This window comes from Aphanomyces invadans (assembly GCF_000520115.1).
Source record: "Aphanomyces invadans strain NJM9701 unplaced genomic scaffold supercont1.36, whole genome shotgun sequence".
NCBI lineage: Eukaryota > Oomycota > Saprolegniomycetes > Saprolegniales > Verrucalvaceae > Aphanomyces > Aphanomyces invadans.
In genome coordinates, this window is record NW_008580181.1 from 403,322 (window position 1) to 414,417 (window position 11,096).

An 11,096-nucleotide genomic window follows, 5' to 3' on the forward strand; every position below is an offset into this window, starting at 1 on the left:
AACCCACCGCAGTACCATCTACGGCTCGAGTAGCTCGAACGAGACGTCGCGCCCTTTCCAGTTCCGAGGGTGGCTTTGTCCTTCGTGGGCTCAGAGCTTGTGGCGAGGCACAGCGCCGACCATGGGCCTGCTTGCTTGGTACGAATTCGACAGCGAGTGGAGGCAGTACGATTCGTTCGATTGCAACCATACAAGTCAACACGCCGCCGCCTCCGTTTGCTGTGTCGGGTACCTTGAACGTCGGTGCGCCACGCACCACGATTTTTCTTTCCGCAGCTCGTCGTACCAACTCGGCTGCGCGCAGCACGTGCAGATGCACATGCAATCGTCCCCTGCGCCGCAACACGGGTTGCTCGTATGCATGTTCGTTGGAGATGGAGTTTCTTGGGCGATGATATCCATGCAGCACTCGTACATGCCATCGCACGGCCGTCGAACAACGGCGCTGCTAGGGCCATGGCTTTCGTACATGTTCAGGGCAAACATAGCTCAAGCCTACGTTCGACAGGAACAGTGCGCCAACCAGCCGCCTCCCGCCGCAAACCCCCATCACGGAGAGGCCAACCCTCGGCTTGGGTTCAACATCTCTCGCGGTTTCGCCGAGGCAAGGAAGAGCGCGATGACGTTGTCTGTGTCGCGCCGCCCTGGTGAACCATCATGCCGCCAGTATCCCCATGTCCTCCGATCCAAGCTATCAAGCGAAGGCTCGTGCCAAGCGAGCCACCAGAGCCAACAAGCCCCTGTGGTATGCGAGCGACAAGGACTCGCTCGGGGCCACAATCAGCACCCCTCCTAGTTCCCTGCCGTGGGTAGCCATGGCTTCCTTCACGCGCGACTGCAACAAACATGATGTGGTCTGTTGAGCCACAGCGGCTATGACCAGAATGCGTCCGTGGGGAAAAAGCCCCAAGCGCGTGCCGCGGCCACATGATGCGTGAATCGATGCAGGACCCACACGCGCATCAAGCAAATCGTGTCGGCCTGTTGTGGGGACTGGAAAAAGCCCACATGGCGTGTAAGTAGGATGGCATTATGGCTGGTTGGACTGTGTCTGGCGCTGGAGCTGGCGTGCAATGTGGATGATCTCGTCTTGGTCGATGCTGGGGGGTCGCACTTTTTTGCGGTATTTTTGCCACACGACAAAGCCCCCGGCGCAAACGACCTGCGCGTCGGAGTTAGGACATGGTGTGTGCAAGAGGGGGGCGAGGTCCCGCCGTACCATCAACGGCGCGCGCACCCACGTGACATCGTAATGCAGGGCATCGTGTCGCATCAAACTCTCGTGTGCGACGACAAACGTCGAACCGTTGTCGAGGCGCGACGACAGCATGACGAGTGCATCGTGGGGCTTGTCCTTCATCACCAGGAGCGTCGTTCGCGTCGAGTTGTGGTGGGCGCGCCAATCGACGGCGAACATCCGCTTGGCGACGTGAGTGTCGACGAGTTGGTAGCCAGCAAACGTGTGATTTGCCACGATAAACAAGAGGCGCGGCAGCGATCCGAGTTGAACGGTCATGGTGTGGCCGGTGGCGGACCGCATCGAGACTGGGCCGACGGCATCCCACGGGACTAGTTGATCCTGGATCGAGCATGGCGCGTGCGGGTGTCGGCGCTGGGAAAACGATCGGTGCAGTTGTAGGACCAGCACGGTCCCGCCAGACGTACCAGCATATAAAATCGACGGTCGGTGGACGTCGCGCTCCAAGCTAATCAATGGATGCGCGGATCCCGAACACACCTGAACGGGGTAGTCCCACTGCGGAATGTTCAAGACGCCAACGGTCGTGCCCATCGCAAACGCAATGCTCCCGCCAAGAACGCTCGCGAGAGCAACCACGGGCTGTTGCAACGACATGTGGTGCACGCAATGGCCACCGTGCCCAAAGATAGAGACATCCCCGAGATCCGTCGCAACGACCACGAAAATGTCGTAGCTCACTTGTACGAGCAGAACCTTGGCAAAGGAACGAGAGCGAGGGGTTTGATACAGTCGAAAGACGTCCACATGCAAGCCAACGGGAGCGGGGACGCTGGTGACCTTTGGCAGAGGCCTCCCCCACTGGAACGTTTTGGGGGTAGCTGCCACAGCTTCAATTAAACACACGGCGCGATCGGTCGGTTGGTCGCGCGGGGGGTCGCCGACGCGAAGGCGGCCGTGCTCAAACACTCGAACGGCAAACACAGTGACGTCGCCATGAGAAGACACAACTGCGACAATGCTTCGAGTCCCCGTTTGTTGGTGGATGGACGTGATCGACTCGACGCGCGTCTGGATTTGCCACACGAGTCCGAACGTTCGGGGATTGCGCAGCTCCAGGAGCCCATCCGATCGAGCAACAGCCAAGAAGTCGATTGTTTCGATGTCGGTGTCGACAAGCTTCCGTCGCCGCCCAGCCACGTGAACTCGCCACGACAGGAGCTGAAACGCCACGACATCCGGCCCAAACATGTGCGACGCCTTGTCCACTAACGCTGTGTCCAACCCGTGAAGTGGGTCCGCCAAGGGCGCTTCCATGGGTTGCCATGCTTTGAGACCAATTGAGGCAGTGGTATCGGTGTTGGACTCGAACGTCGGCATCTTGCGCTGCAACACTGTAGCGAATGCCGCTGCTTGTTGCCTGTACAATCCCAACAACGCCTCCGTTTCCTGGATCTCAGTATCAAGGATGGTTTGCACGAGCGTTGCGCCCGTGTCGTTTTGGGTTGCCGACGCTACCCCGGCCAGAATCAACGCCGTCCGCCACCGCATCGCACCAGCGTCGATAACGCGCCGTTTCGGGAAATTCGAACGAGTTGTCTCGGCCCACGTGCATGACCACACTTGGCATGGTGCTGGTTTTTTAAGGTTGCACAGGCTTGCATGCAGCACTTCATCACACACCACAATCACACTGCGAACGAGACTGCGTCAGCGGTACATGTAGTCAACTTGGCGCACGGCCGAGTTCAAGATTGGCGCACGTCGCTGTCTGTTTCATGGTAGCACATCCTAAATGGGCAATCGCACATCCATACTCATTCCGAGTAGAACCCTATTTAGGACTCGTTCGAACTCTGAAACCCAGTTGGACAACTTTTGAATTTACAGGACGCGAATTGCTCTGCTGCACAGCGCGCAAAACGCATCGGCCACGGGAAGTGGGCGTAAAGGATATTGATATGTCGATGCTTTGAACTTCGTTGAGTGTGTAGTGTTGCTGTTCTTTACGCCATCGAGCTCTGCAATCCATCCAAAGGAAGGAATTACCGTTTCCGCCCGTTCTTCCAACGCTGGGAATTGATGTTCTTTTAAACACTTAACTTTTATGTTGTGCATCGAGTCAGTGTGCCCGAGCGGTCCAAGGGGGTAGACTCAAGTTCTACTGTGTTCGCACTCGTGGGTTCAAATCCCACCGCTGACAAATCTTTTTCCTGAATGTCGTGCATACGGGGGGGCGTCGAGGAAGCAAGCTCCCAACGCGCCACGAAGCCTTTCCAAAACGCGCTCTCTTCGAACTAGCTCGCGTCAGTCTCCGGGAATAGTGCATTGTGCACTCTACCCGTCCCCCCCCCTTGGATGTGTCCCGACGTTTCATCGTGAAAACTGTTGTGGTTTCGTCCTGCGAGGGCGACGCACCATGGACATCATGATGGTGCTGAGCACCGACGACGTCAAGCGCCTCAAGAACAAGTTTGTGCGGCCGCTGAGTGTCGACGAATTCGTGTTCATCATGATTAAATGCCTCCACGACCACATCCACAACGAAGTATGCGTCCATGGGCGGTGGCGATCCATCACATGACTCGTGAATTCTCCCTATAGCTAGAATTTGTCATGTCGGTGATCGAGTTGTACGAAACAATCGACGTCAACGGGGACGGGTCGCTCGAGTGGGACGAGTTTGCAGGGTACGGCCTCCCACGGCATGTCCGTCCGCCGTCATGGAATCTGGCGTCGCAGGTACATCGTGGATGCGGGGATTGCCAAGGCCGAGGAAGCGATTGTCGCGCAGTCTACCATCAAGCTGTACAGCCCGTTGGTGTTCAAAGGGGGCGCCGCCAACTCCATTCAACCCATGGTCGCGGACCGCACGTACATCCAGCAAGTGGCGATATTAGCTGGCCGCCAGGCCTTGGCGTACTTTGAGCATGGGTCGGACGTCGTGCACATTTACTTGTTTGGCCACGATCGAGACGCAGAGCCACGGTTTGCGTCGACGATTCGACTGCACACGGCGTATCAAGCGCATAAGGTACACTGCGATGAGTCCCTTGCTTTCCCCCCCGACGCCCCCCCTTGCCAACCCACGACGTCAGGTGCTGTGCATCGAAGACATTGCAACGCGGTCGAGCCTGGCCATCTCGTCACTCCTAACGATGGGCTGCATCACGCTATGGGACGTCACCCGCCTGTACAACCCGATTCCCCTGCAACGAATCGACCTGACCGTTCCGCAAGAAACGCTGACATGGGTGCCGTCGCACCAACTCCTGCTCGTCGCCACGACGCAGTCCACGTACAAGAAAGCGAGCAAAAAGCAGCATCCGTTTGCATTCGTCACCGCGTTTGATATTGCAACTCTGGAGCGCGTTCCGCTGGACGTTGGCATCAAGCATGTGACGTCCCTGTGTGTGGTGAAGCGGTCGACGCGAACGGCCGTTGCGCTCGGGTCGATGGACGGCACGATCACGGTGCACGACATGGCCAAGGAGAGCCAGCAACGACGCCACGATATCGTAGTCGACGCGCACGAGAAAGGTGCAAGACTATAGATGGATCGCTCTGCAAGGTCCAGTCGGTGTCACTGATGTTGCCCCGTGTGTGGATGACGTAGGAGTGAAAGCGCTCGCGTACTCGGTCAAGTTTGGATATCTAGCTAGCATTGGCCACTACTCGTTTGCAGAAGAGTCGACGATGGAGGTGCTTGTGTGGCACTTTGACGATGGCGACAACGCCACGTCAACCGTCCGCCTTGACAGAGCATTGAGCGGTCACCATGCGGCCGTACGTTTGATATGGACCATCCGTTTTGGTTTTGTCGAATGGACGGCTGTAGCTGTGCGCGATCACGGCGGTCGACTGCGAGAGCCACTTGGTGTCGAGCGATGAAAGCGGCGTGCTTCGAGTGTGGAGCGTCTCGACATGGGCTTGTTTGCAGGTAGATTCGATCGCCGAATGCAGCGTGATCGCTTGACGTGGCTAGACATTTCACACGTTGCACGTAAACCCGCTGCGATGCCAAGTCGTATGGCCAACATCGCCGCAAGCGGATGCGTTGCTGCTGTGCGTCGGCAAGTCCGTCGAGTTCCACGACTGCGCGCTTGTCCGCGAGCGCGAAGACTTTTTGTTTGTCGACTTTAATGCGACCTTCAACGTCATCTTGGCGGCGACCTGTACAACAACGCGGCATGTCTGGCCGCTCGACCTGATGTGTCGACGACGTAGACCATCGGCTCATCCTGTGGGACTTGGCGACGGGCGATGTGCGCAAGACGTACGAGCTGCACGTGATCTACCACGGCAGACCGGCGCACAGCATCACGGCGGTGTGCTTGGACGATCGCGAGCGCAAGCTCATTGTGGGGGACGATGTCGGGCAAGTCCTCGTTGTGAATGTCGTCAACGGCAACCTCATGAAAGAGCTCGACCCGCATGCCCAAGCGGTTCGTCAGCCCGACATGGCGCTGGCATCCATGACAACTGCACTAGATTTCGTCGTTGGCGTACGTGGCACGGGCAAAATGCGTCGTGTCCACTGCCGTCGACTCGACGATTCACATTTGCGACGAAAACAACGCCCACGGGTACTATGTGCCATTTGCAGGGGCGCCGTTGTCCGTGCTGCTGCGATCGCTGTGCTTGTCTCCAACCGCCGCGGCTCCCCTACGGCATCATCCCCGCCGTGACACAGTTCGTTTGTTCTGCCGTGAGCATGGTGACCTGACGGGGGATTCCCATCGGCATAGATTGCCATCGCAGCGCCCATCACGAACGCCACCTCGACACCGGACATGGACATTGTCACAAGTGTCTCCAGCGACGCGCTTCGACTCGTCGCGACCGTGTCATCGTGCTCGATCGGGGTCCGTCGCAGTTCGAGCCACCTTTGTGCTAACGCGTGGACGGCAGGAGAGTTACATCCAGCTGTGGGACTTTGACACGTCTGCGCTGGTGCAAACGTGCATCGCGCCCGACCCGACCGCCGATATCAGCTGTGTGGCATTTCTCCAAACATACCCTGGTCTCGTTGCTGGCGTCAGCACGGGCGATGTATACCTGTGGGGGGTGCGACCGTCGCCTGGAGCCCCCGCTGCCTCCACGTACGTGTGTATGGCCCTGAATCATGTCGGTGTTCAGGAAATTGCGTACAGCCAACGTTGCCTTTTTCAACTTGTACGTGGCTGCTCCCCAAGGGCAGTGTCGTCGCAGCCTTCAACCAGTCCAGGAACTGCCATCTCGAGCATTTTGACCGTGCCCGACCCAGTACGCGCCATCCATTGCTGTACACTTCAGGCGGGGCATCGCTCAACCAGGAACTCGTTTGTGTGGAGAATTGGTGGCATGCGGACCATCGCCATGACAAACCAGTGTATTTATGTTAGGCGAGCGGCGATTCCCGAGGGGTGATGGTATTTGCAGGCGACGAGGCGGGCGAAGTTGTGCGGTGGACGCTTCCGTACTCTGCCGTGGTGGAAAGCGGCCTATCGGTCCGCCATTCCAACAACATGGACGATAACGATGACGGAGACGACGCCTCGGCCGAGACGACGTTTGTGACGGCGGTACCGGCAGCGCGACCGTCGACTGCGAAACGAAACAGCACCCCGACTTTTGCGCCAGCAGTTGCGTCGGCAGCACCAGCAAATCCAGGACGACATACACACGTCGACGTCACATGGGATACCATGTCGAAATCCATTCGAACCGCTAAGCTGTCGACGATTGCCGCGCCACCGCAGTCGGTTGGGAGCGACGTCCAGTGGCAAGTGGACGGCGGCGCCATCACCAAACTCGCCCGGGCCATCTGCACCGAGGACAAGTTGACGATCTTTACGTGCGTCGCCACTGGGAAAATTCAAGCGTGGAGCGTCGACGGCAATGACCAAGGCACACTGGATTACTTTGCCACGCGCCGCCAGCCAGGTGAGGCACCGTGCCGAGTTCGTCCACCAATTTGGGAAATCGAATCGGTGTAGTGCATGCGCCGTGGCGGGTCCCTGTAGACGGTTCGTTGCGCCAAAGAGCACAGGAAGCTCGGGCGAAGGCCGTGCTGCAGCAAGTGCGGGGCGTCACAGCGCTGCTGCAAAACATGGATGGGAAGGGCTCCAACACGTACGGCCCCACCAGTGTTCCCAATAAGGTACTTCGACGCTCAGCAAAGGGCCACGTAGCTCGAACGACGGGACGTTCATGTGCCTGAATTGTGTAGTCCAAGCCGTCAACACCTGCATCATTTACCGGCCGCCTGCCACAGCACTCCGCGAGCAGCACCGACGACGTTATCACACCACGAACTGCTGCCCGATACCAAACCCTTGGTCAGCTTGTGGCTCGCAAGGAACGGCGGGCTCTTCGCGCGCCCGATGACGAAGAGTCTCAACTCAATGCATCCCTGGGTAAGCCAACTTGATGCGCACAGCGTTGATGTCTGTCGTAGATGTCGTGCTGCATGACATTGGCAAGTTAAACCATGTGACGCGGTCAACACACGCGCGCAAGAAGCGAACGATCCACACAGTCGACAGCATCATGGAACGGTCGATATCCATGCCGGCGTTACCACCGAAGGCTGCGGCTTCAATCAAACCCGATAAACCGATCAAGGTGAAGGTCCCCTCCAAGCACTTGCTTCCACCTCTGGACCTGCGCCAAGAGATGGCCGACCTCGCTTTACTCAAGCAGCAGGAAGCGGCGACGAACTCGCCGGACGCAGACAACCCCTCCACACTGTCTGTCCTCAGCTACCACCTGAAGCTCGCCCATGCATGGCAGCAATAAACTACCTTCGATTAAGCCAATCAGAACGACGTATTTCCATGAAGATGCGTTTGATTGGCCAAAAATATAACTGTCATCGCGATGCAATGTCGCGTGAACAAGATGAGCCGCCCCACAAGGCGCGGCACCGCACACCGCAACCACACGGGGGGATCTGCATCACTGGATCACCGCATTCTTGGACCAGTACGCCACGGCTTCCAAGTACGCTTCACGCTTGAGCGGGACGCCGGACCCGCCTTCATCCTTGCCGAGTGCATTCCGCATCATCGTGATAGGGTTCATGGGGAGTTCGTGTGGCACGTTCTGCGCTTTCACCGAAATGATGCCCCACGGAACGTCAGCGTTGACTGTGTCGGGGGTATGGCCGGTGGCGCGGTGCTCGGCCTCAATTTGCTCACGGCTGTACAGAATCACGTCGAGGTATGTCGCAATTCCAGGAGTAACTTGCGACAGCGGAAACCATCGCGTCAGCCTACACACGACAGGAGCCCGATTAACAAAGGTGGCTCCATAGTATGTGCAGGACATACACGGGCAGCTCGGTAGGCACGCGCGAGATGTAGTCGCTTTGCAACAAGTGCGCATTGTCAGGAGTAATCGTCGCAGAACTCAAACGCGCGCCAACAAAGTTGGGAACAAACAAGTGCTTGCAAAAGGGAGCGTAGCTACAAGGATCCCAATCATGAGCATGCTTGAATCGAGGAATTGACAGACAAGTGGAGATGTACCCATCGACGAGGGCCACGTCGTTGTTGTCGAAGAGTTCGTTGATCTTGGCCTCAAACGCCATCTTGTCATGATGCAGCTGCGTCCCTTTATAGTTTGGGTCGTCGAACTGGCGCAAGCAAAACGCATCTACCCATGTCCACACGATCAAGCGCCATCAACCGGGACTACTGTCGCATTTGCCACACATACCAAGCGCGAACTTCCGCGGCATCCTGTGAGCGGTTCGGCCAACAGAATTCATCCGTAAGTGAGCGAGGGTATCCGGAAACAAAATGCCGACTTGGAAAATTCACTCAAAATCGATCGATCCAAACGATATTTTCAATCGACGGTGTTCGATTTTGTCTTTTTGAAAGGTGGAAATAGGTCCGACAAAGTGTGTATCAAAAGCAGGGCTGGGAATATCTCCACAACCTCATCGACTGGATGGGATATGGAGGCGAAGGAGACCACCTTCGCAGACCGCCCGTAGCTCTCATGGGCCGTGTGTACTCGTTACTCGTAGTCTCGGGCAGCTGGGCTACCAAGTCCTAGCAGCGTCATTTGCACGACAAAGTGACGATATGATTTTGAATTGATCAAAAGCTGAAATTTTTCATAAAAATATGACCAAATTTAATGACGCCAATACTCAGATTTCGCCCGACTCAGCACGTTCATAATCGAGTTTTCTATAGGTGCAGCACGATCGCTTGCGCGCTCTAGACCAGAAGTGCCACGTCGTTGTTGCTGATGGAGGGTGCTTTCGCGCGGAAGAACGAAGGGGACGAGAGGGACACACGCTTCGGTCATGCGATAATGTGGCTCTGGCATGGAAGTTTTGTGACTCGGCAGCACACGCGCGGCGCTCTACTTCTGTCCAGAAAAGTGGGAAAAAAATGCAAGAAAATCAGATTTTTCGCTGGGCTGGCTATATTTTTTTTGGAGAAACAGCCACCTGTTCAAGCAATACGGGTTTGTGTATGGAATCGGCGTTGGCGCGGAAGCCACCATCGCCTCCGGTCTGCGCGACGACGAGCTCGTCGGAAGAGGCGGCGGGCATGGACTTGGGCGCATATCGCGCAAGGTCCTGGACGCCAGATGCACTCGACCTGAGTGCGTGCAAGTACGTGTGTCGACTCTAGCATCACGAGGTAACGACGCGGACAACTTTTGATACCTCTAGGGACCGTGGCGACAGCGACAGCGACTTCTCGTTTCTTCAATCGCCCACGAAAAGTGCACCGACTGAAACCGAGTCGTGGCAAACACGGTGCTTCCGCGTGTACACACCCACGCGCATGTTTGTCGCGTGCATCTTGGTGGCGGCAGCCATTGCCGCCAGCATCTTGCTAGGCTACATCGTTACGTCCGAATTCAACGCAGTCACGCCGACGACGACCCCCGCTGCAAAAGGAGCCACGAATTCTGCATGGTCAGGGTTCCACAAGACGGCGTGGGACGCGATGATGTTCAGCCTCCCCAACACGTGCCGGATCCTGTCCCTGTTGAGCGTCACAAGCGTGCTGCTGTACTACACGTGGGCGGATACATTTCGATTCAACGCGATGCCACTCATGCTACCTTTGCTGCTGTCGCAGCTGGGCCTGCTCACATCCAAGTTCCTCGTGGCCGTCGCGTCCATCTTCTCACCCGACGACGTTATCACGACATCGACGAGATTCAAGGGTGCGTACGGCCCAATGTGCAAATCCACCGTATACTGCGGCCTCCCGAGCAGCATCCTCACCACAACGTTCAACTTGAGCCAGATTGCGTTCACGATTGCAATGACTCTGCAGCTCCTGCAGTCGGTGGGGTCGCCCGTCGAGGCGCTGTGCGACACCCGGCAAGTCGATCGCAAGACGAGCCGATGGATTGTCGGCATACTGTCAATGTGCGTGGCTGTGGCAGTAACTATTTCGTGGACGACAGTGCCTCCCGTGCCGACGTCCGACACGTGTCAGTACAACCCATGGGTGTGCACGAGCGACGAAACACGGCTCTTGAACAACATGATTGCGCCCGCGATAGGTCTTGGCACAGTCACACTGCTCTACTTTCGCATTCGCAACAAGATCCATGGGCTGTACCCCAAGCACGCCCGCCGCACGTTCAAATCGGTGGCTACATACTTGATTGTCGTGTTTGTTGTCACGTGGGGCATCTCCCTCGGCATGTTTTCGGTCTTGACCATCCTGCGCGAGCTGCCCGACCATTCGCCGAAAGTCCAGCCTGCCGAATTTCGCCAAAATTCGCAAAGTGCCATCAACGCGATCAAGCGGAAGGTTCAGTTTATGCTACTCACGTTTGTCCCGTACGACCTGCAGGGGTTCCTCACGAGTGTTGTCGCGCTGTGGAGCTACTTTCGGCTCCGGACGCGGTTCGACCTCGGGCTGAGCCTCAA

General features: G+C 57.2%; 4 protein-coding genes and 1 non-coding gene across 5 annotated transcripts in view; 3 read left to right on the top strand and 2 right to left on the bottom strand.

Annotated features, from left to right (window-relative positions):
* Nucleotides 1-1,010: 1,010 nt before the first annotated feature.
* Nucleotides 1,011-2,784, bottom strand: H310_12159 (hypothetical protein). The gene is made up of 2 exons (XM_008879141.1): nt 1,220-2,784; nt 1,011-1,162 (listed from the first exon to the last, which is right to left on the bottom strand). The coding sequence occupies exons 1-2, from the start codon at nt 2,747-2,749 to the stop codon at nt 1,031-1,033; spliced, it is 1,662 nt and encodes a 553-aa protein (XP_008877363.1). The 5' UTR covers nt 2,750-2,784; the 3' UTR covers nt 1,011-1,030.
* Nucleotides 2,785-3,319: 535 nt separating this feature from the next.
* On the top strand, nt 3,320-3,401 carry H310_12160. Its single transcript has one exon. It is a non-coding gene; the product is annotated as a tRNA-Leu (tRNA).
* A 187-nt stretch (nt 3,402-3,588) lies between these two features.
* H310_12161 (hypothetical protein) lies at nt 3,589-8,017 on the top strand. The gene is made up of 16 exons (XM_008879142.1): nt 3,589-3,746; nt 3,803-3,888; nt 3,941-4,232; nt 4,297-4,738; nt 4,815-4,984; nt 5,037-5,138; nt 5,184-5,373; nt 5,426-5,643; nt 5,690-5,890; nt 5,947-6,063; nt 6,110-6,300; nt 6,352-6,463; nt 6,583-7,123; nt 7,177-7,340; nt 7,410-7,596; nt 7,638-8,017. Exons 1-16 carry the CDS (start codon nt 3,618-3,620, stop codon nt 7,976-7,978), a joined length of 3,483 nt encoding a protein of 1,160 aa, XP_008877364.1. The 5' UTR covers nt 3,589-3,617; the 3' UTR covers nt 7,979-8,017.
* H310_12162 (hypothetical protein) lies at nt 8,010-8,966 on the bottom strand. Its single transcript, XM_008879143.1, has 4 exons — nt 8,900-8,966; nt 8,710-8,836; nt 8,512-8,646; nt 8,010-8,453 (listed from the first exon to the last, which is right to left on the bottom strand). The coding sequence occupies exons 1-4, from the start codon at nt 8,949-8,951 to the stop codon at nt 8,138-8,140; spliced, it is 630 nt and encodes a 209-aa protein (XP_008877365.1). The 5' UTR covers nt 8,952-8,966; the 3' UTR covers nt 8,010-8,137.
* Nucleotides 8,967-9,672: 706 nt separating this feature from the next.
* H310_12163 (TKL protein kinase) overlaps nt 9,673-11,096 on the top strand; it is a gene marked incomplete at both ends in the record, with an annotated part of 3,169 nt that continues 1,745 nt past the window's right edge. Inside the window, 2 exons of the mRNA XM_008879144.1 lie at nt 9,673-9,815; nt 9,876-11,072. Coding sequence (XP_008877366.1) covers nt 9,673-9,815; nt 9,876-11,072 — 1,340 coding nt within the window. The remainder of the gene's footprint in view (nt 9,816-9,875; nt 11,073-11,096) is intronic.

Bases quoted from the DNA above. Each gene is read 5' to 3' on its own strand.
- H310_12159 (XM_008879141.1), bottom strand. From the start codon at position 2,749: ATGCGGTGGCGGACGGCGTTGATTCTGGCCGGGGTAGCGTCGGCAACC. The intron at 1,163-1,219 runs GTACGGCGGGAC...TCCGACGCGCAG, and splicing joins GGGTGCGCGCGCCGTTGATG to GTCGTTTGCGCCGGGGGCTT.
- H310_12161 (XM_008879142.1), top strand. From the start codon at position 3,618: ATGGACATCATGATGGTGCTGAGCACCGACGACGTCAAGCGCCTCAAG. The intron at 5,139-5,183 runs GTAGATTCGATC...TGACGTGGCTAG, and splicing joins CGACATGGGCTTGTTTGCAG to ACATTTCACACGTTGCACGT. The intron at 5,891-5,946 runs GTTCGTTTGTTC...CCATCGGCATAG, and splicing joins ATCATCCCCGCCGTGACACA to ATTGCCATCGCAGCGCCCAT.
- H310_12162 (XM_008879143.1), bottom strand. From the start codon at position 8,951: ATGAATTCTGTTGGCCGAACCGCTCACAGGATGCCGCGGAAGTTCGCG. The intron at 8,837-8,899 runs GTATGTGTGGCA...GGACATGGGTAG, and splicing joins GCCGCGGAAGTTCGCGCTTG to ATGCGTTTTGCTTGCGCCAG. The intron at 8,454-8,511 runs GTATGTCCTGCA...TGTCGTGTGTAG, and splicing joins GTGCCTACCGAGCTGCCCGT to GCTGACGCGATGGTTTCCGC.